This window comes from Impatiens glandulifera, chromosome 4, assembly GCF_907164915.1.
Source record: "Impatiens glandulifera chromosome 4, dImpGla2.1, whole genome shotgun sequence".
NCBI classification, from domain to species: domain Eukaryota; kingdom Viridiplantae; phylum Streptophyta; class Magnoliopsida; order Ericales; family Balsaminaceae; genus Impatiens; species Impatiens glandulifera.
This window is the reverse complement of record NC_061865.1, coordinates 52,026,974-52,049,483: the sequence shown is the minus strand read 5'-3', so window position 1 is coordinate 52,049,483 and position 22,510 is coordinate 52,026,974. Positions and strand designations below refer to the sequence as shown.

The following is a 22,510-nucleotide window of genomic DNA, read 5'->3' as shown; positions in this document are numbered from 1 at the left end:
AATATAAACATTAACAAAAATGAAGAATCAATGTCAAGGAACACAAAGAAACACTAAAAATTGGGAAATTCAGATCACTCTCAGTAGTGGCAAGTATTAAAATTAGGTTCGATTCTGCCTACAATTGTCTACAACTTCTTATTCAGAAGAGGGAGCTTTTTATCGTCATTGTGATCTGAATCTCCGACAAAACAAATTCATAAGATTTGATCAAATAAATGCATTTAAGAGAAGATCGCTCAGTTCATGAGGTAATCGACACGCATGAATCTCTTATAAAGAGAAACCTGCATTCCGGTCTGTTGAGCTTGAATTTTATGAAGTCCTCATAGCGATCTTATAGAAATTAATAAATAATTAAACAGATGAGAGATATAATAGATGGCTGCTGCTGAATCTTGTGTTCTGTTTTTCAAGAGGTAGGATGATACAAATATATAGCGCGAACGAGTCGACGAGGCTGGTTAGGGTTTCCATAAACACCATAGCCATAGGCCCAGGTTTAATTTGGGCTTTGTCACTGCTTCTTCATTTTTTTATTTTTATTTTTCAAAATATTAGTTTTTGAAAAAAAAAAATCAAAAAATAAGATTATTTAATCTAAATCATCATCTCAATAAGAAATTAAAAAAATATATAATTATTAAGTAAATTAAAAAAAAAAAAACTAATATAAGGCTCTTGGTTATAAGGATAAAAAAAATCACATTAACAAAATTGAAATTAAAATACTCACATTTTTGTGGTCGTCATCACACATCATCGTTTTATCGTCTTCATTATCTTCTTCATCGTCAGTATTTATGGTCTAAACATGAGAGAGCTTTCAATAGTTAGAATAACTTAGTGATCGTTTTTCTCCTCTCATTCATCGTTGTTTCGTTATTCATATAACAAATTTGATTAAAAAAAAAAGCATTCCTTTAACTTTTTTATCATCAACACCGACCTCTTCCTCTTCAACCTTTTATTCACATTTCTCGATTAACTAACAATATATTTTCTTACATAATAGACCTCTCATATTACTAATCTCGTTGCTTCACTTCTGCACTCAACCATCTCAACAATACAAACATTTTTTATCATCAATTTTAGCAAATCAACAATCTAATCATATCACCAACCTTTTTACCCACACTTCTTCGGTAAACCAACAAATTTCATTCATATATTTAACCACCAATATTTTTTGTTCTCTAACGAATATCTTATTACTAATCTCGTGACCTCATCTCGAGTATTTGGTACATCAACCATCTCATATCAATAACGCGACCTCTTTACCCTCACTTCAGCAAACCAACCGTCAATACAATCGATCTCTCATCTTGTGACATCATTTTCACACTTCGGACAATCAACTATCTCAGTCACACATTTAACCATGAATATTAATTTTCCCAATAGACAATTCTCATTACTAATATTATAACCTCACACACTTTCACACGTATCTTATTTCTCGTCAAATTAACTACCAAAATCCCGATTGACCTTCCATCTCGTAACCTCGCACTTTAGACGCCTCTTATCCTTCGGAAAATCAACCACCAATCTCAATCAATCTCTAATATTGTAACCTCACACTTCAGTCAATCAAAATTTCATTCACATATATTTTTAACCACCAATCAGAATGACATTTAATCACGTGATTTTACGATTTTTTGTTACTGATCTTTTATCCCTCAGAAAACCAACTATCAATCTCAATCTCATCGGCTTCTTATTCATCAAACCAGCCACTAATCTCATCGACCTCTCATCTCATGACTTCATACTTTCACAAGCTCATAATCCATCGACAAATCAACTACTAATCACATTTGACCTTTAATCTCGTGACCTTACGATTCTTTGTTAATGACCTCTTATCCCTCGATAAACCAACCACTAATTCCAATTAATGTCTCATCACGTGACCTCATTATTTTCACACGTCTCTTATCTCTCGCCAAACGAACCACCAATCCTAACGAACCTCTCTCGTGACATCATACTTTTACATGCCTCTTATCCCTCATCAAACCAATCACTAACTACCAATCACAATCACATTTCACACGTCTCTCTTATCTCTCGGCAAACTAACTATTGACTTCATACTTTCACATGTTTATAAATCCTCAATAAACAAAGTACAAATCACAATTGACCTCTAATCTCGTGATCTTACACTCATTTGTTATCGTCCTCTTATCCCCCGACAAATCAACCACCAATGTCAATTGACATCTCATCTCGTGACCTAATTACTTTCACACGCCTCTTATCTCTCGCCAAATCAACCATCAATCTCAATGAACCTCTCCATCTCGTGACATCACACTTTCACACGCCACTTATCACTTGACAAATCAACCATTAACCACCAATCATACTTTAACATGCCTCTATTATCTCTCGATAAACTAACCACCGACCTAAATCGACCTCTTATCCCTCGGTAAACTAATCATTTATTCTAATGTTACCGACCTCTTATTCATTAGTAAACCAATTATCAATCTCAATCGACCTCTTATCTCGTAACCTCATACTTTCACACTTACATGCCTTTGATCCATCAACAAACAAACAATCACAATCATTTAAACTTGTGACTTTACAGTCCCTTGTTACTATTATCTTTATCTCTTGACAAACCAACTATCAATCCTAATGTTACCGACATATTATCTAACAGTAAACCAACTACCAATCAAAATCACACTTTCACACGTCTCTCATCAATCGGCAAACCAACCATCAATCTCAATCGACCTTTAATTTCGTCACCTCATGATACTTTGTTATCAACCTCGTATCACTTGGAAATTACATTTCAATCACACTTCACTAGTCTTTTATCCATCGGTAAACTAACCATCAATCTCAATCATATTTTTACACATCTCTTATCCATCGACAAATCAACCATCAATCTTAATCACATTTTCACGTATATATTATCTCTTGACACACCAACCACTAATCTCAATCACACGTCTTTTATCTCTCAGCAAACCAACCACCAATCTCAATTGACCTACAATCTCGTGACTTCACAATCCTTTTTTATTAATCTCTTATCTCTCGATAAATCAAATCTCAATAACACTTTCACACGTCTTTTATCCATAGACAAATCAACCATCAATATCAATCGACATTTAACTTCGTGACCTGACACTTTACTTAATCAAATCTTTAATTCATATTTTTTAAACACTATTATTTGTTACCGCCCTCTTATCCCTATATTAACCACATCACAATCACACATTTGATTCATATTTTTTAACCACTCTCATTTGCTACCGGCCTCTTATCCCTCGGCTAACCACATCACAATCACACTTGGTTAAAGGGTTGTACTTATTTTGTTAGGTTGCAAATTCGAAACGTATATATTACATTTTTATTTTTATTTTTAACCGTTTGAAGTTATGGGTGGGTCAACCCATGATCCGACTCAAATATCTATTTACTCTTTTATATATATATATATATATATATATATATATATATATATATATATATATATATATATATATATATATATATATATATATATATATATATTAAAAAAAAAATAAAATTAAACATTATTATTATTATTATTTATAAAACAAATCAATTTGTTTTTAAAAAATTGAACATTGTGGACTATAGTCCTAAAACTCATATTTGTGATGGTTGATAAATAATATTGAGAAATTTTATGCCTAGTAAAAATTGTTCATCTCAATGTATTGTCAAAGTAGTAAAAAATTCATTCAAATCTTATATGTAAGAGGTTTCTAAGTACTAAATCAATCTAAATGCTAAATGAAAAATGATTTTAATTGTATTTTTTATTTTTATTTTTGTTAAACATCAATCATAAATAAAAGGAATATATATTATATTTTCAATTAAGAATCCAATGTATTTCTAATGTTGATAACAATTTTTTTCATTTTTGTTTAAAATAAACAAGTTTTAATTAAAATGACTAGGTTATTCAACTAATCAAAATTTTAAATTGAAGTGAATGATAATGAATAATTTAGAAAAGTGCTAATTTTAAACTAAAAAATAATAATTATTAATAAGTCACTTTCATTCTGTACATTATGCATAAAAGAAAACATTTGTTTTAGTCATTATTAGACCTTTCATTCTCAAGAATCACTGGATTTTTAAAACGTTTTGAACGATTTTTTTTAAATACTGGGGTGTTAATTTAAATAAAATAATATTTTAAAATATATTTTAATTATATATATATTAACAAATTTAATAATATTTATTCATTCAAACTAAATAAAAAACAAAAAAACTCGAGATTGCTTAAGACATTCTTCTTCCATTTTCTCCTGTCATGGTGAACACTAATATTATATTTTAAATCAAAGCATTTTGAGATCCCTATATATAAATAAAAGAAAATACTTCACAATATATTTGATTCTTCACATTTTCATACAAACAAATCAACAATTATTAGCAATAATAATTCACAATGTATACAAATAACACATCAATTCTATAAGTTACTTAAACAATCCTCTAAATGTGGATTATATATATATTTAAACAATAAAGGCAGAGCAATTTGGCAATTTGGCAATTTAAGAATTCATCTTTTCCTTCTTCTTTCTGATCCCTTCTTCCATATTCTGAAAGAGACTTCCATCATATACACCTCTTACAGAATCTTTCTTCAATAATCCATTCTCATCCTTCCCCAGAATGTACAAAACCTTCCACTCCGCATAAGCCGCAACCCTAGAGATCACAAAGTAAACATTTATCGACGGTTATTTAACAATGTCGTTACTAATTCCTCGTAAACAAGTGAAAAAAGACGAGTAATTACCATCCAAGATAGTCTTTGGGAACCCTATTCGCATGCAATAATGCTTTCAATTCATCGCCAGTTAACGCGTCGGGATATGTTAGGGCGTGCTGGTTGAACATCTCCTCAAACCTTGTTGCCACAAACCTTTCAAGAAATTCACAAACATGTTTTGTCAAAATGTGTGTTTTTTTCTAGCCCCCAAATTTAAATTAAATGTTTTTGGTAATGGAGCTAAATTAGAAAATTATAAGACTTTTCTATTCTCTATATTAGAATGTTAAATAATCAATATACCTTCCTTCAGTGTCGTATACACCAGAATCACTTGTATGTTTGGCTTTCTCTATGTTCTTTATCTCTATAGGAAATAGGAGAGACGGAAATTTTCCCTACACCATGAATAAATCGAAAAAACTCGTCAAAATTGAACCGGCCAAACCGAATGTAACTGATAATTCGATTACTCAATTTAGTGGTCGAATTATCATTTATCATAAATTTTGTAAAATAACCATTGAAATGCCATATAAGTGAAAAATATAAAAAGTAATAATTAAAAAAATTCAACAAAAGAAAACCTTTCATACAAAACATTTTATGATTATTATTATTTATTAATTAAATTTTATATATAATTATTTAGTGTGTGAACAAATAAATAAAATCAACAAATGTAGCTACCAAACTGAACCAAATCATTAATTGAAAAGCATATAATGTACCAATTTACACCAGCCACACATTTAATTATTTATTATTTTATTTTAAAATATCAATTGTATCAAAAGTTGACATTATTGGTTTAATTATTTCAAATAAATTTTATTAATAAATTTTCAATCAATTGTCTAACCAAACCGCTCCACGTATACCCCACCTTACAATACACCTCTGGATCTCGTTTGATGAAAGTGTGTTTTTAAACTAGTTTTTATTCTAAAACTTAAATATCTTATTAATCATCAAATCAAATAATTTCTCGTATCAATAATAAAATTACCCACTAATTTTCCTATCAATGATAAAATTACCCACTAATTTTCCTCTCTCTAAACCATTATTCTTAGATACACTTTATCCTCTAAAGTCTTAATTTTAAAAATTATTTTTTTCCTAATTTTATAATAAAACTGAGATAAAACCATAAAAAAAATATTTTCCAGCCGACAGATCTGTCACTGTTCTTAATTAATACTATTATTTATTATATTTAGTTAGGCGAAAATTGGTATGGATATTTGCAAAACTAAATTTTATTACATAAAATAGTTTATATTTATTTTAATTTAATTTAAATAAAATAAAATTTTATTTCACTAAAATTATTTAAATTATCAATTAACTCTACTTTTTATATTTTGAAGTATAAATATTATGGTTATTCTGTTATTTGACCCAAATAAATCAATTTTTTTATTAAATAAAATTTTGTTACCTACAAAATAAAATTATTACAAAATATTCCCATATCTTAGAGAAATCTTTGTTATTGTGATTAAAATTAATAATAAAAATTTAAGTGATTATTGATATTAAATTAATAACTTTTTTTTATATCTTCATTTATAAACATATTTCTTGTGATTTGACTTAAACAAGTCACCTTTTTAATAATAAATAAAAAAAATCCAGATCCTCATTATTTTGAGCCTATTTTAAACTTAAATTTTCATCTATTGCCAAAAAAAAAACATTATCAATTTATTTTATAACATAATTTAAAATTTATCAAAAAATTAATTTTTTATTTATTTTTAATTATGAGATAATAAAAAATACTTTCAAAAAAACTAATATAAAGAATACTAATATAAATAAGTGTTTTTTTAGATTTTAGTCATAAATTTAAAGTGATAATTAATGAGAAATGGACAAATGCTAGGTTAGATTTTATTTTTATTTTAGAAATTATTGATAAGTTTTTTAATATATTTTATTTATAGAGAAATGTGTCTTACCTATAATTGCCTAATAAATCAATAAATAATTAATTTATTTTTGAGATTAGAAATGAAGGTTCTAGAGATAGAGAGAGAAAGAGTACATACAGGTCGAGTTTTCCGACTGAGGCCGGCGTTGATGAAAACGGCGGCGAAGGAGGAAAGTAAAATACCGGCGCCAATAGCTCGTAATCCTGAAGAAGAAGATTCGAATCGATAAATGAAAAAAAAAAATATGAAAGTGAATTGAAATGGATCGATCGAACCTTGGAAGGTTTCCCATGGATAAATAACACCGTCATGGTTGCGATCGAAGAACGCAACATGCTTTTGAAGAACATTTTCATCGTCGTGATGATGATGATTCTGAAGATCGTCTGTACTTGAAACCTTCAACAACGCCATGGATGGATTCTTTCTTTCTTGATCTGTATTTCTTATGAGAGAAGGAAGAGATTTAAGATTGCTTTAAGAACAGAGGAGAAGGATACTTGTTTAAATAGGAGAATAAAAACAGGGGAAGAGAGAGAGAGAAAGAAAGAGAAATGTGAAAAGAAAGTAAAACGGCTAACAATTATTTAACACACTATTTGTGCCATGCTTTTCAGATTTATATTGTATTTTTCTCATTTCTTTTTTAATTTGAAAGTATGAATATATATATCAGAAAAAAAAAATTAAAATTAAAAAAAAATGGATATAAACTTAGGACTTGTTCGTTTATGGGTTTTTTAAAAAATCAAGAGAGAGAAAAGTTGAATGATGGGTGATGATTTTGAGGAGGTAATGATTATTTTTTTTTAAATACTTAAAGGGGTATTGATATATATAAATAAAATATAAAATAATAATTTAAAATAAAGGGTATTTTAATATTTTGGTTAATGAAATGAATGATATATGAAAAGTGATTGATTTTAAATTTGATTTTGAAAAATTAAAATAAAACCTATAACGAACAAGGCTTAAAGTTATTAGTTGTATTGAGGTGGAACGGAATTTAAAATTCTATATAAAAAAAAGATTAATAGTTTAGTAATTTTTAAAATAATTGTGTATATCCTATCTTGGATTTTATTCTTAATTACAAATATATTTTTATTGAATTTTTGTTAGATTAGGTTCAAGCTTTCTATTTTTCTTTCTTATTTTATATTCAAAACATATCTAACTCTAATTTCTAACTCATTCTTTTAATGATAATCGAAATTCGAGGGTTAATGACATTCTCCGTAAACACCCTGAATTTACTAAGTTGAGATCGAGATAATGCAACTTTCTACGTTAATAAAAATCGACTTTGAGTTCATTCTATATATTAACATTAAATTTAACTAAATTAAATTATTTATTAATTATAATACAAAACTCATAAATATAATAAGTAATAACAATTTTTGTTTTCTTTAGGACACCTTGAATTTCGGGTAATGATTATGTACAAACATTACTTCATGTGGAATATATATTTGTTTTCTTCTGAATTTTAAGAATTTCTCACACGTTATTACCTTAAACAAATTTCTTTCTTTATTTGGAGTAAAGAAATGATAATTACTCTTGTAATATATATATAATTATTGAATAAAATGTATTATTTCTCTAAATAAAATATTAGGATATGTATTATTTATTGTAACTTGTATTTCAATTAGTCATGAAAGAAGGAGCTCTCGCCACATGGAATGCAGATATCTCTTTGCTACAGACAAATTAATTACCTTATTTAATTTTAATTTTTTATTGTACTAGTTAACGTCATATTAAAATTTAAAAAATGTTACTAGTATCAATATAAACATTTTAATTATTAAAAAAATCAATGTGTTATATACTACCTTAGGCTTAGGTGTATAATAAATGAATTTAGGTGAAATATGGGAAAATATTACCAAATTATAATTGCCCTATAAAAACTCATTTTATTTAGTAAACTTACGTAAAAGAAACAGAAACGTGTACTAATTTAGTTGTTAGCTTAGATTATTCACTCAATTATACAAAATAATAAATGACTTAAATTCAACGTTGACTTAAGCTAAAGTAGGATTAAAACGAGATAAAGAAAAACTATAATCCCTCCAAATTATTTCATTTCAATCCGACAATCAAAACACCATTTATCCAAAAACATATGAGAGGTAAATATAAATTTTAGTATCAATATGGTTTGAAATAGTGTTATTTTGGAGATTAAATGTTTTAAATTCGATTCTCACTAATAATGTCTCAAAGTGAAAATAATGTCTCAAAGTGAAGTGAGTCTCGTGATATTAATATAGAACCGCCCCAATAAAAGGGTCACGTAAACAAAAATTGTAAAAAAATAATTAACCAACTAATTAGTTAAGTTTTTTTTTCCACCACTAATGAGTAAAAAATTAATTTATAATGCGCATATTTTGTGTAAATTCAATGAGAAAAAATCAATAATATATTTAAAGACTGAAATAAAATAAATAATTATATATAAGCATTTGAATTAATATTGCTTAAGAGTAATCACAATTTAATTATGAGAACAAAATAAAGTTGATTTTTCTTATAACATGGAATGAATTTGAAGAATTGTACACTCAATCATGAATTCTCTTGCTTTACAACCGACTCTTATTGTCTTTAACTTTAATATTTTTAGTATAATTTATTATTTAGGATTTCTTAATTCCTTTTTTTTTTCTTGTTATTTTTTCATTTAAGGTCTTAGGTTGTATTCTTTTTTTTTTTCATTTCCACTAGCAAATTCTATAAAATGATACCTTGTTAAGATGATTTTTTTTTTGATGATTTTTTTTTTCAAATTACACATGCAATTTATCAACTAAGAACTTGTTCGGTTTGAGTTTATTAAAATAAACGGTTGTTTAAAAAATGATGATTTTGTGTAAGTGATTATTTTTTGGTAAAAAATCTTAAAACTTATTAATATATAATGATGAAATAAATTTATTTTAAATAAAGAATATTTTAGTTATTAAATTGTGTGATATAATTGATGAAAGAAAAGATAAAAAAAAACAATGTATGTTAAAAAAACGAGCAAAACTCTAAGTACTTGAAAATCGAGATAAGAGATTATGTGCTAAACTAATTGCTACAACTAAATATTTACAAATTCATAAATTCAATTTTCCATTACAAATATCATGATTTTAAGTGAGAAATAATCCTACCATAAATAAATAACATTGTTTTATTCGATTTTGGAATATATTAAAAAAAAAATAGACTTATAAATATATAATAAAGAATCAATTTTTATTTTATTTTTTAAAAAAGTGTTTCCATTTATGTTGCAAATCTAGATACATAATATTTTCTTGAAAAATTGAGTTGAAAATGAATTTATTTTATACCCATCTTAACTAATTATAAATTAAGTTAAACATTAAATCACGTTTTTTTTTTTATTTTATATATATTTTTTTGAAAAACGACTTAGTGTCGTTTTATTAAAATTTTAAAACAGGAAAGAAAACGGACATAACTTCCTCTAACTTTCTAACACACCTAAAAAGTTAAATTAAAATTCAAGAAACAAATAATTCTAACAAAATTATTTTATATTTATTATATATTAAAATAGATATAGTTCGAATATCAAATAGTCTGTGTTTTATGAGATAACAAAAGTTATTCGATTTGAAAAAAGAAAAAACTTTTAAGACTATGGGTGGAGATTAAAAGGAAACTTACATGTACCATTTATCTTTTATGTAACGCGGTTTATATGACAACTTTAATAATAATAATAATAAAGATGTACAACGTGGGATCCACACGTTTCCAACCTTTTTCAAAATAATAATACTAATAAAATGATATGTCAATCAAAACCAACCAACAATGAACCTACATTACCGGTAAGGCACGATTTTTTTGCAATTGTTATTATTATTATTATTAGTAACCTGGAAATAAGGATGTGTTTATATTACAAAGTACTCTACATGTTTATTTTAATCCAAATATTATTTCAATCACACTCCACTCCATGATAAAAAAATAAAAAAAATTCCTTTGATTGTGCCCAATTGAAATGAAGACATTGAGTAACTCAAACACAACATATCTTAATTAATAATATATTATTAAAATAATGCATTGATGGTTATGACATTGATTTATTAGACAAATTGTTCAAGAAGGTACACTATAATTAATTATATGGGTATGGGTAATAAGTATAACATTTAATTGAGATTGAAATATCTCTCTATAAATAATATTATTTGTAATTGTTTCTTATATATATTTATTTTTTTGTTTGAATTTACTTTTTAAATATTATAACTATTTAAAATGTTATAGCATCGTTAATTTGAGTTAAATATAGGGACAAATCTATCGTACATGTGATATGACAATTAGACATTTTTGTCTCCTTCAATCTCAATATTGTTTGCTTGCTTTGAGATGATTTTAGTGACATGAATGGGCAAGATCTCATCATCGTATATTTTGAAAACTGAATATTGTCTATTTTTTACCCAAATTGTTTGTGCTATATTATTTTAAATGATTTTAGATGTTTTAAATAAAAATAAATGTATAACGAGTAATTTTAAATAAAAATAAATGTATAAGTATCAATTTGAAACAAAAATAAATTTACAATGAGAAGTTTCAAACAAAATTAAATGTACAAAGAACCGATTTGAAACAAAAATAAATTTACAATGAGTAATTTAAAACAAAAATAAATATACCATAAATAATTTCAATTTATAATGAAATATTTTTAACTTAAACCTAGTTAAATATATAAGTAACATATATAGTATTATATTTGTCAAACAAATTTTCTTTGCAAATCAATTCTAGAAAGCATGGGTTAAGTATAGAACTGGAATTTAAGGACTTTGAGGATATTTTCTTTAAGAGCTTTCACATCTATTTGAGGTTCTATATCATCCTTCTTGAGTAACTTAAACTGAATTAGTTTATACCTTATAATTTGTTTTTTTTTAAATATTGTTGTTGGCTAAATTATTGCAAGTATTTTTCATTTTTATGTAGCTTGTTTGGTTCCTTATCCAAAGATATTTATGACCAATTATTATAAAAAAAAAGTAATAATAAATGTGAGTAAAATAAAACATTTCAAAAACAATTCTTTAAGATGAATTTGGTTTATGTGATAACACAACATTTTGTTATTTAAGTAGTTTTGACGGACAAAAATAAAATTTAACAAAGAATTTGAAGAGATTTGCAAAATGTTTTCAATTTGTTTGATTGTGCAAGACCTTATTAGAGTCGCAACAATCAAATGTTACATTAGATTATGATCAATAAACGGTAAAAGTATTGGCACATGGATTAGGAGGACGATCTATGTTTTTTAAGTGACTATTAGAAAGTATATAGAAGTTGTAATTAATATAAATTAAATATTAGAAGATCTATTTTGATGTATACCCAAAATAGTTGGAATCTCGCGATGCAGATGGTTAGAAATCATAGAATTTAAATATATAAGATTGTGCAATGTGGTAAGATTCGCACGGTTTGTAAATGGTTTGACGGGATCAATTCTATTGAATGTTGGATGAAGCCAAACATCAAATGATTGTAGATATGTCATGGTGAACGCATGTCTTTCGGGATGGTTGATTGCATGCGCCACCTTTGTCTCATGCATATCTAGCCTTAAGTTGAGGTTATTCCATCTACATTTTTTTTCTTTCTATCTTTTCAAATTTATACCTAACATGATATATTTCTGCTAATGGATGAATTTTGAATAATTGAAACAACCTCAACTTTGGGGTGATCACTTTTATTTCATGTTAATTTGGAATTATAGGCTTATAGCATTCCAATCACTTATTACTCTATTTTTCATAAATTATTTTGTATTTTAAAAATACAATAATTTATAATTTAAAAAATCTTCTCGAACCCATATTCTCTATTTTCACTAAATTATATTTTTTAATCCAATAATTATATATATATAGACAAGCACAAAAAACAACACAAACAATACACATAAATTAATATTCAAAATTATTATATTATTTTTTGAAGATAATTTCTAAAGATCAATTGGAGATGCCTTTATTTAATTGGATATTTTGAAAGAATTACATCAATAAATTATGAATATATTATAATTCAATTATATTATATTTTAAAATATTATCCAAATACTTCTAATAAAATTTATAGACATAATTTCATTAAAATTTGATTAATAATGTTCACATGGTTTTGTTAAATTGAATTATTTAAATGAGGTCTCTATTTAAATAGTTTAACATATATAATCAAACATATTTTAATATTTTTTATCAATTAATTTAATTTATTAACCAAAACATTAAAATATTTTTAATTTAATTTTTTATTTTATAATTCTATATTCAAAACCTTTTTAATTTTATTAAAAAATTGTTCTTACTCAAAATTATTACCGATTATTATTTTTTAAATATTATAATTAATTTAAAAAACATGGAAAAACTCTATTTGATATCATTGTTTCACTGAAATAAAAAAGTATTAAGGACATTTCAAAATAAATATTATTTCAATGACAACCCTTGTTCAAAAGATTGCTTTTGTTGATTCAAAGTCCAAAGTTAGAAAAGTGAAAAAAAAAACTAAATAAAAAATGATCTCAATTCACAACGGTAAAATAACGGTAACTTGAAGATTTGTTTTTTCAAGACACTTTGTACCTTTTTTTGGTTAATTTTTATTTTAATTCAACTATATTCAAATATCACTCCACTAATTATTTTAATTAATTAAATTACTTAATTTATTAATTAAAATATTATTTATTTATTTTTAAAAATATTATTTTATTATTAAATATTAATATATTTTATTTTTTTTTTCAAAAAAAAAATACTTTATCAAAATCACCAAAAATCAATATTTTTTAAATAATTTAAATAAAACCTTAAAAACTAAACAAATCAAACGATAAAGAATCCCAAAAGTAGTTCTAATCGAACCCTTCTTTTAATTTCTCACACCAACTTATCTTTCAAAACAATAATAATAATTAGTTAATTTAAAATATTTTTTTTGTTTTGGGTTTATCTGAGTGTTATTTTATTTAAAAGAAAATTTATAATAATCAACTAAAGCTGTTTGACAAGAGTTAGTGTCTAGAATAAATTAAAGATAGTACATTTTGTTAAGACACTTTAAATTAAAATAAATTGTTATTATTATAAATGGAGCTAATTTTCAAAATTAAAAAAAAAATAATAATACTTAAAAATCATCTCAAGTACCATGATGAAAAGAAAGGAGTTCATAAAATATTATATATATAAAGTTGTCTATTTTCTATCTCACTTTTGTTTCAAATTTTGTATTCACTAAAGACTTGAAGCTTGTTTGATGTTGGGTTATTTAGAGCATCTCCAATGGAGCTGCAAAATGAAACCCAAAATGGGATCAGCAGCTCCAATAGTACGCCAAACGGAAACCTAAAATGGGATAACCCATCCTCCCTCTCCAAATACTGCATATATGCGTTGCTCCTGTAGCAATCGCATATATTTTTTTTTTTTACTTTTTAGCCCTTAAACTTTTGTTTCATTCATTTTATATATTAAACTTATTTATATAATTAATTTATATTTTAATTTATTTATATTTTAATTTATTTATATTTTAATTTGTTTATATATTTTATTTATTTATATGTTTTATTTATTTATATTTTATATTTATCTTATATTTTATATTAAGTTTATTTATATAATTATTAATTTAATTTATATAATATTTTTTATATAACATAAATTTATAATATAATTTATTTTTTATATAATATATGTATTTTTTTTGTTCGTGTATTGTAATTTTTGAATTTTTAATAAATTTTTATAATTAATTTATATTTAAGTTTAAAATATTTGGATAATATTATAATATTGTGGTGTAATTTATAAGTTTGTAAAAGATATGGGTGATATTAAAAAGTTATAAAAGTTGATGTAAGAAAGAATATTATAAGAATATTCTTTTGGGTTTGAGAATGAGTTTTTCGGTTGGAGTAGAATTACTGTTTGATGTGACATTTACACCAAAATGAGTTTAAAAATGAGTTTTTCGGTTGGAGATGGTCTTAGGGTTTCTAAGAAAACAATGAAAAATAACATTTATTTTGTTAAATTATTAGAATTTTTTATTTAAATTTTAAATTTTATAGGAGTGAAATTCGGATATTTTAGTAGATAAATAAGTTTAAAAAAAAATCAAAAAATCAAACGAGCTCTTAACTTTTTGCTAAATTACTTTTCTTAACCCACACACTTTGAAGATGTTCCTTCACTTCACCTCTAAGCATCTCCTTTAATTTGTAGTCACGCGTCAATTATTTCTTTATGATATATTTGAAATTATTAGCATTCATACTACTTTATAAACGTATATTATACCGTTAATATCTATGTTAAATTTGAATTAGAAATAAAAAGGTGATTTAATAACATAATCTAAAACAATAGATATAACGTAAATTAAAGAACACAAAAGATATAACAAGATTCGACTAATACGATTTACATTCTTGGGAAGTCGCTCATGACTTTTTCATTGAATAATGGTTAAATTAACCATATGTTACATACTTACATATTTCTATTAATACTTAGAAACTTAAATCCATTAAAACATAAATTCTAAGTTCAAACTAATATTATTTTTTAACAATGGATTAGATTTGGGGGATTTGTTTCATGTTGGAGTTAAGTTTTTTCAAAAATATTAACTTTCTTGATTAATGTGATTGATTTATTTATTCACTTTCTTTAGAAACATCTAAAAGGGGAGTTAGAATAAAAATAATAATTCTTTTTTAAAACTTTTTTTTATAGTATTTTATTTCAATATTAATTTACATTAATCAATATTTTAAATATATTTTTTTTTATTAATTTTATTTTTTAAAAGGTTCATGTATATTAAAAATAATGAAAACCGTTTGAAACACAATAACAAAAACATGACATGAAAAGAAAATAAATAAAAAACTAAAAAATAAAAAACGTTACTCAATAAATTATCGAGTTCGTAAATACTTGAGAAGAACAATTAACTTCCCGACAGAGTCTACCGCCTTTCCAAAATGAATCTTAGAAAATATCGTAATAATTACATTATGAATGATAAGCATCGAACAACTACGATTAGTGAAAGTTCGACGATTTCTCTTTAACTAGATAGTCCAAAAAATAATTTAGATGATAATTCAATTATGTAGGTCTGTCATCTGTGTTAAATTAAGTTAAAGGGGAAATCAATAAATTAAGTTGAATTATAGAAAACGTTTTAATTGATTAAAATGAACTTAAGATAATTAAAATGAACACACATAGTTTTGATGAAGAAATAAAACTAAGTTCAATAATGTGTTAATGCGCAAGTAAAAATTGAAAACTCGTTGGCAGCAGAGCTGCTACATTAGTAGAGCTCGCTAACAACATACTTGTCATCAGCTGAGCTGCTCCATCAACAGAGCTTGCTAACAGCAGAGTTTCCATCAACTGGAGACTCGCTAGTAGCAGAGTTCGCCAATAGTAGAGTTGTCATCAGCTGAAAACTCATTGCAGCAGAGTTTACCAACAACAGAGTTGCCATCAACTGAAGACTCGCTGGCAGTAGAGTTCGCTAACAGTAGAGTTGTCATCAACAGATTCGCTATCAGTTGAGCTCAGACAACAGAGTTTGCTAGCAGTAGAGTTACTCCGACAACAACAACAGAGTTCACTATCAACATAGTAGTTCATTTGTAAAGTTGATCAACAACTGAGTCTACTATCAGCAGAGTAACTCATCAGTAGATCAACAACTGAGTTCGATATCAGTAGAGTAGTTCATCAGCAAAGTTGATTAACATCTAAGTTCACTATTAGCAGAGTAGCTCATCAGTAGAGCTCTCCATTAGTTGAGTTCCATATCAGCTAAGTCAAGTAGCTGGGCAACTAATGTACAACCAACTCTCTAATCTGACATGTAAAACAATAAACGAATATTCCATTCCATCACGCACTAAAATCCCGTACGCCAAGCATACGACAAACGTACCATTGCCACCTATTGACGAGATGGATTCGACTATTGTCATGATTCAACTATAAAAAGGCATTAGAGAACAACGGTGAAGCTCTCTGGTCCTCTCTCATCCGAAAAGCTATCTCTCTGGTTCGACAATCATTTTCGGTACACAAGAAAGTTTACTTGATAATCCTTTGTAGCATTCAATAATTATTTACTTGTGTAAGTTGAACAGATGGTCGTCTATTCAACAAGATAGTGTGAGAGCTAGAAGTTCAGACAGACAAGTGTTAAAACCTGTGATCTGAGTGAGTTTGTGTAGCGTCTATATAAATCAAAGTCTTTTAGTGAAATTTTTCTGGAAATAGAAGAAGAGGTGACGTTAGAGTTTTATCTCCGTATATCCATAAAATCTCGTGTTGCCTGTTCATTGTTTTATTCAGTCTTATATCTGCTGCTTCAAATTTCCACACTTAAAACCGTTCAAGAGATTGCTACAATTTGTCCAAGAATGGAATCAGATTTTCAATCATTAATAAGATTAAAATTGCATTTAAGTGAAATAAAACAACAATATTCAACCCCTTCTACTGTTGTCTTTGATCCTAACAGTTTGTCATATTAACCATAATAATCTAAATTTCTCAACAAGTACCTAAAGACTTGGACATCACCCAATTAATTCCAGTGATACTGCACAAAAGACTCCAGATACTAATCACGTTTCGACAATGCAAAAAGAAGTGAGTTAACTTTTTATAATATGATTTGTATTTATTTATTTTTTTACAACCATTTTATTTTGAGAAGAAACAAAATTAGTGGTCATGACCTTTTTTTTAAATAAATAAGGGTATAATTTAATTAAGAAATGGGTATAAAATTTAGATAAAACTATTAAAATCTTATCTCAACATTAATCTATTAATTTTAATTATACAATTCAATTAAGTTCTTAAAAGTATATAGATGATATTTCTTTGAAAAATAACTTTGACAGATTTAACTAAATTGTTAGCCTTATATCTAAATCATCATAACTATATCATATTAAATTTTAGTATTTTCTTAGCAAAATAAATAAATAAATTGAGTATTCCTTTGAAGTAATCCTTAATTTTGGATTACAATGGTATACCATATAAAATAATATCCCTTTTTTTGTTGCTAAGGCATTATATATAAGAATATTGATATCTAACATTAAAATAATATCACAAGATTACATGAAAAAGAAGAAAAGAGACATAGCTGGTCTAGGTATATAAAATTAAAAGATATCTCAAATTATTAAATCTTGGTCGGTGATAATTCATTTACTTATTTTTTGGGGAATTTATAAAAACATGTCCATAATTGTCAATTTTAAGATTCCAGTCTTAGAATCAAAACATGTGATTGTGATCGATTGACCCATCCTAATTGATGTGTATTTTTTTTTAATAAGAATCGAAAAAGAATTTCATTTTCTTAATATGAACTACTATAAATGTTACACAATTTTAATTTCATCTCAATAATAAGAATAAGAAATGGGGTTTGCAATTTGAGGACATCGGGTTGATAAAGATGTCAAATGGTGTGATTTGATTTATTTTAGATTGATCTAATAATAATAATAATATACATAGTCAATCTTCACTAGTAAAATGGGACCATAACGATAGAGTCGTGCTAAACTTTATTTAAAAAATAAATATTCAATTGTGTTAATTTACTGAGGTGGAAATCCCAAATCTTTGGAAGACTTCACAATAATTTGTAATTAATTAAGTTTTAAATTAAGGATAGTTCAATTAGGTTTGTGATTCAAATTTGACCACGTTTGGTTAGTGTATAGACATGTAGCCTTCCACCATTAAGATATTTGGTGTAAGATACCTTATTTAATTGAATGATAATGATGTATAATAAATTTAAATTAATTGAGACATGTTACTTTATGCAATTAAAATAACTTATAAATCTATATAGTTTGAAGATGAAATCATTCGGCAAAATCTCATAAAAAAATAAAATTTATTTTAATTAATGAATTGAATGAGATGATTCTTTCGAAATGTAGATAAAATGTAACAGATTATTTTTGACGATCTTGAAATACAACAACTCCACATCAATCAATACAAACACTCACATCTTTTACAATTATTAAAGAAACAAAATGCATATATATTATCAGAGCATACATAAATACATTTATAATTAACTGGTAATATTGTTGAACATTGCCTAATGCTGGGTTCTGATGGATGATGATATGCTTAATTAGTTCAAGTTTAAGCATTAAACAAGGATCATCAAATGGTTTATAATAGTAGTAGAATGAGGGAGATGCTATATACACTCTCTCTACTGTTCTAAAGAATGCAACACTTCTGCGACACTCCCTTGTGATGATCCGTCCTCGACTCCTCGTTTCCTGAAAACAAAATGAAAAGGAAAACCCTAATCGTAACCAACTTGGAACCTTAATTCACACCCGTTTGGAAACACCGTCTGTTTCTGGATTTGAATCAGAATCCAGATCCAGATGGGCAGAAACTTGAAATTATTGATCAATGATAGATTCATTAACAGACCTTCCGAAGGCTGAGCTAGTTTGCGGTTATGTGGAGTTGTCATTTCTTTCTTCAGTCTCATCAAGATGTCCTCCATTGTGTATTCCCTTTGCCAGTTTGTGAGCATTGGGAAACGACTAGCCTCGACCTGTTTTATTATTGCCACATTCAGATGTTATCGTTTCCTTTTCTTTCAATTCCGTGATGTTGCTTTTATCAATATTTAACAAGAGATTGGCAATGACTTACCACTCCAGTTTCTCGATCTACGCATGTCATGTTTATACGTGTTTGGAACTTCACAGATGGTGGCTTGTCTGGGTACTCTTCATCACAAAATAATTTCAACTGATATATGCGCTCTTCATAAACAGTCTATCAAACAAAAATATATATGTTTAGCGAAAAATAAACAGATACTTAAAAGGGGAAAATAAAAGAAAACTTACACCGGAAGGACCAATTATAGTTCCTGTCCAAGACTGCATCAAAAGGTCATCGGAATCATCCATTCCATAGCTGACAGTTCCATCCCCAATTCCCTTTTCTCCTTTTTCAAGCTCTTCTAACAATCTAAAGTTACGAGGAACTGAAATGAAGAGAAAAGACTCAGACCACGATATTTATCACCATACAATCATTCATCAAAGTACAATATAGCAAATATGTTTATCGACTGGTAGGCATAAGACTGAAAACCAAGGTTGAGTCTCCAACATAAGCAACAATCAGCTCGTAGGCCAAATCAGATAACATATATTCCAGAAGTTTAAGATGGATCACATGTAGTTAACAATAACATCTTCATGTACAAAACAAGGAATTTAAGTTAGAAATCAAACATTCCTCCCATTTCTTTCTCTCTTTACAAAGTATACATGATGATGGGACAAGCCCAAGGTAGGATTTGTAAAAGAATTGTAGATGAGACAAGAATGGCCTAAGCTTTAGAGGAGATTAACCAGATTCAATACTATTTCATTCATTACTCCAAAATAATATACACTCCACTATCTACTAATCATCAAATACTATCCTTAAACTACTTCTCATTATCAATACTCACTAATGTAGCTCAACTGTCAAGAGTGGTGCTTAAGAGATCAAAGGTCACGGGTTCAATTCCCACTTAAAACGCCTAAAAGTTGAATCAGGGGCATGCTAACTTCCTAAATAAAAGTACTTCTCAGTACCATACTAACCTTATACTACAACAAATATATTCTATTACCTTGATACTACTACTAACTAATATATCCTACTATACCCCTATCCTACTTAGAGATTTAGAATTTGTAGAAGAAATGTAGTAGAGATGAGAATGGCATAAAGCCTTTAGAGCATGTAAATCATATTTAATAAACTGAGCCCATTTGAAAATACTTTCTGAAACTGGATCTGGTCTGAATATATGTTTAATTAAGTTATGTTGAACATATATTCATAAAATTCTTGGCAAACCCACAAACCAAAAATACCAAAAAGATCAATCTTCCTTCTTTTGCTTCCTCACTTGTATTTCCACCTCAATTCTCCAAAACAATGTACACTTGTATTTCCACCTTGGATTCATGAAACAATCAAGAGTAGCTATAACTTCCAATGCTTGTTTTAAAATCCAATCTCCCATAGAAACTCTTATATTACAATCACAAACCAAAGTGTCCATACATATTAGCAAGAACATGTAATCTGATTTCCAGGACTATTTGTTTCCATGGTTTCTATACCACAATAATAACTCAAAATCAAATCTTAACAAACCCTCCCTCCTCAAAAACAGCCTTGTTGAGAACCAAAATCCAAAAGGTACCCTAAATCTCTGTGGTCCAAAATGTATACTCTTTAACACCCATGTCTAAGATTGTGTAATAAGTAGAGAGCTCATACACATTTGAATTTTCTAATGGAGCTAACAATAAGTTAATAACAAACAAAACCTAACAAATTGAGAATCTGCAAAAGAAGTATTTACTCAAATCAAAGAAAGAACACAGGAATGAGAAATCAGTAGTAGTAGTTCATTGAGTTTCAAAACCCTTAAAAAACATAATCCTGTCAAGAAAACCCTAATTTTGAAAACCTTTAACATGACTTAGAAAGCGGTGACAGTAAAATTATGTCGGAATTGATTTGAGTAACTAAATAACTAACCAATAATCTTTGATCCTTCTAGGTTCGCCTCTTCCTGCATTTCTAGATATAGTCAGCTACTTTCTCTGAACCCTAGACAGAGAAACCAGATGAAGAAAGAACAACGTTAATGAAGGATTTCTAGAGAGAGAGAGAGGAGAGAGAGCAGGATGAGAAGGGAAAAACCCGTGATGGAGAAGAAAGTCGCGCAGCTTACACTTGTTGGATCTCAAAATATTTTGTTTCTTTTTATAAAATTAAAGTTTATTCTTATACCAATCTTATAATACTTATTCAAATATATACCTATCTAATTTTTATACAAATTCATTATAATCAGAAAGATTAGTGATGGAAGGAATCATCTCATTGGTTGAAAATTCAGACAATTAAATTATGTTAGTTCGTTTTTCTTTCAAATTTTCTCCCATCCGAATTAATTTCGAATTTTTTAAATACCATTTTCTTTGTTGGATTTTAATTTATATAAAAAATAATTTTTTAATAACCCGTTTTACTTCAGAATTTTTTTTACTATTATTGTTACCGTCTCGTTTTACTTAAAGGAATTTGCTTGTACTATTATCCCGTCTTGTTCAGAAAAAACTTCGCGAGACACCGTTTATATCATATTTTTTTATATATTGAAAATTCATATGGTTATAAAAAAAATTAAAATTATGATAAAATACGAAGAATAAAACGATAATGTTATATATTTAATTGTGTTTATTAGTAGTGTTCATGGTAGAATTGTGATGAGATTGGAACAAAGTCGAAACGGGTACACAAATATCATTCCGGCCCATACTTGTTATTAAATCGAAAAAAATGCTCACAACAAATTAATTTGGATTGAATACCTTGAGCCAGATTATAATTGACATTCTTATATTTACATGTGATGTTTAATTATCATGTCCAATTTAAAACTTTTATTAACTTGTATTCTTTTTAAATAATCATTAATTTTTGAAAGATATCATCTAATATTTTAAGACATAATTCCATTTTAATCAAAA

The 22,510-nt window shown here is 26.8% G+C and overlaps 2 protein-coding genes and 2 non-coding genes across 5 annotated transcripts; all 4 read right to left on the bottom strand.

Moving 5' to 3' along the window:
- Nucleotides 1-74: 74 nt before the first annotated feature.
- On the bottom strand, nucleotides 75-179 carry LOC124937133. The gene has a single exon (XR_007099244.1). It is a non-coding gene; the product is annotated as a small nucleolar RNA R30/Z108 (small nucleolar RNA).
- A 54-nt stretch (nucleotides 180-233) lies between these two features.
- LOC124937163 lies at nucleotides 234-337 on the bottom strand. Its single transcript, XR_007099273.1, has one exon. It is a non-coding gene; the product is annotated as a small nucleolar RNA Z107/R87 (small nucleolar RNA).
- A 4,068-nt stretch (nucleotides 338-4,405) lies between these two features.
- LOC124936036 (probable peroxygenase 4) lies at nucleotides 4,406-7,298 on the bottom strand. The gene is made up of 5 exons (XM_047476485.1): nucleotides 7,035-7,298; nucleotides 6,877-6,962; nucleotides 5,123-5,217; nucleotides 4,847-4,972; nucleotides 4,406-4,755 (listed from the first exon to the last, which is right to left on the bottom strand). Exons 1-5 carry the CDS (start codon nucleotides 7,171-7,173, stop codon nucleotides 4,599-4,601), a joined length of 603 nt encoding a protein of 200 aa, XP_047332441.1. The 5' UTR covers nucleotides 7,174-7,298; the 3' UTR covers nucleotides 4,406-4,598.
- An 11,616-nt stretch (nucleotides 7,299-18,914) lies between these two features.
- On the bottom strand, nucleotides 18,915-21,723 carry LOC124934211 (ubiquitin-conjugating enzyme E2 variant 1A-like). 2 transcript variants are annotated; one of them, XM_047474705.1, is made up of 6 exons: nucleotides 21,675-21,723; nucleotides 21,510-21,581; nucleotides 19,805-19,944; nucleotides 19,605-19,730; nucleotides 19,377-19,503; nucleotides 18,915-19,216 (listed from the first exon to the last, which is right to left on the bottom strand). In XM_047474705.1, the coding sequence occupies exons 2-6, from the start codon at nucleotides 21,547-21,549 to the stop codon at nucleotides 19,155-19,157; spliced, it is 495 nt and encodes a 164-aa protein (XP_047330661.1). In that variant the 5' UTR covers nucleotides 21,550-21,581; nucleotides 21,675-21,723; the 3' UTR covers nucleotides 18,915-19,154. The 2 variants fall into 2 exon arrangements, with proteins under 2 accessions (XP_047330661.1, XP_047330660.1); XM_047474704.1 differs by lacking the exon at nucleotides 21,675-21,723 and having other exon boundaries at nucleotides 21,510-21,664.
- Nucleotides 21,724-22,510: the final 787 nt, after the last annotated feature.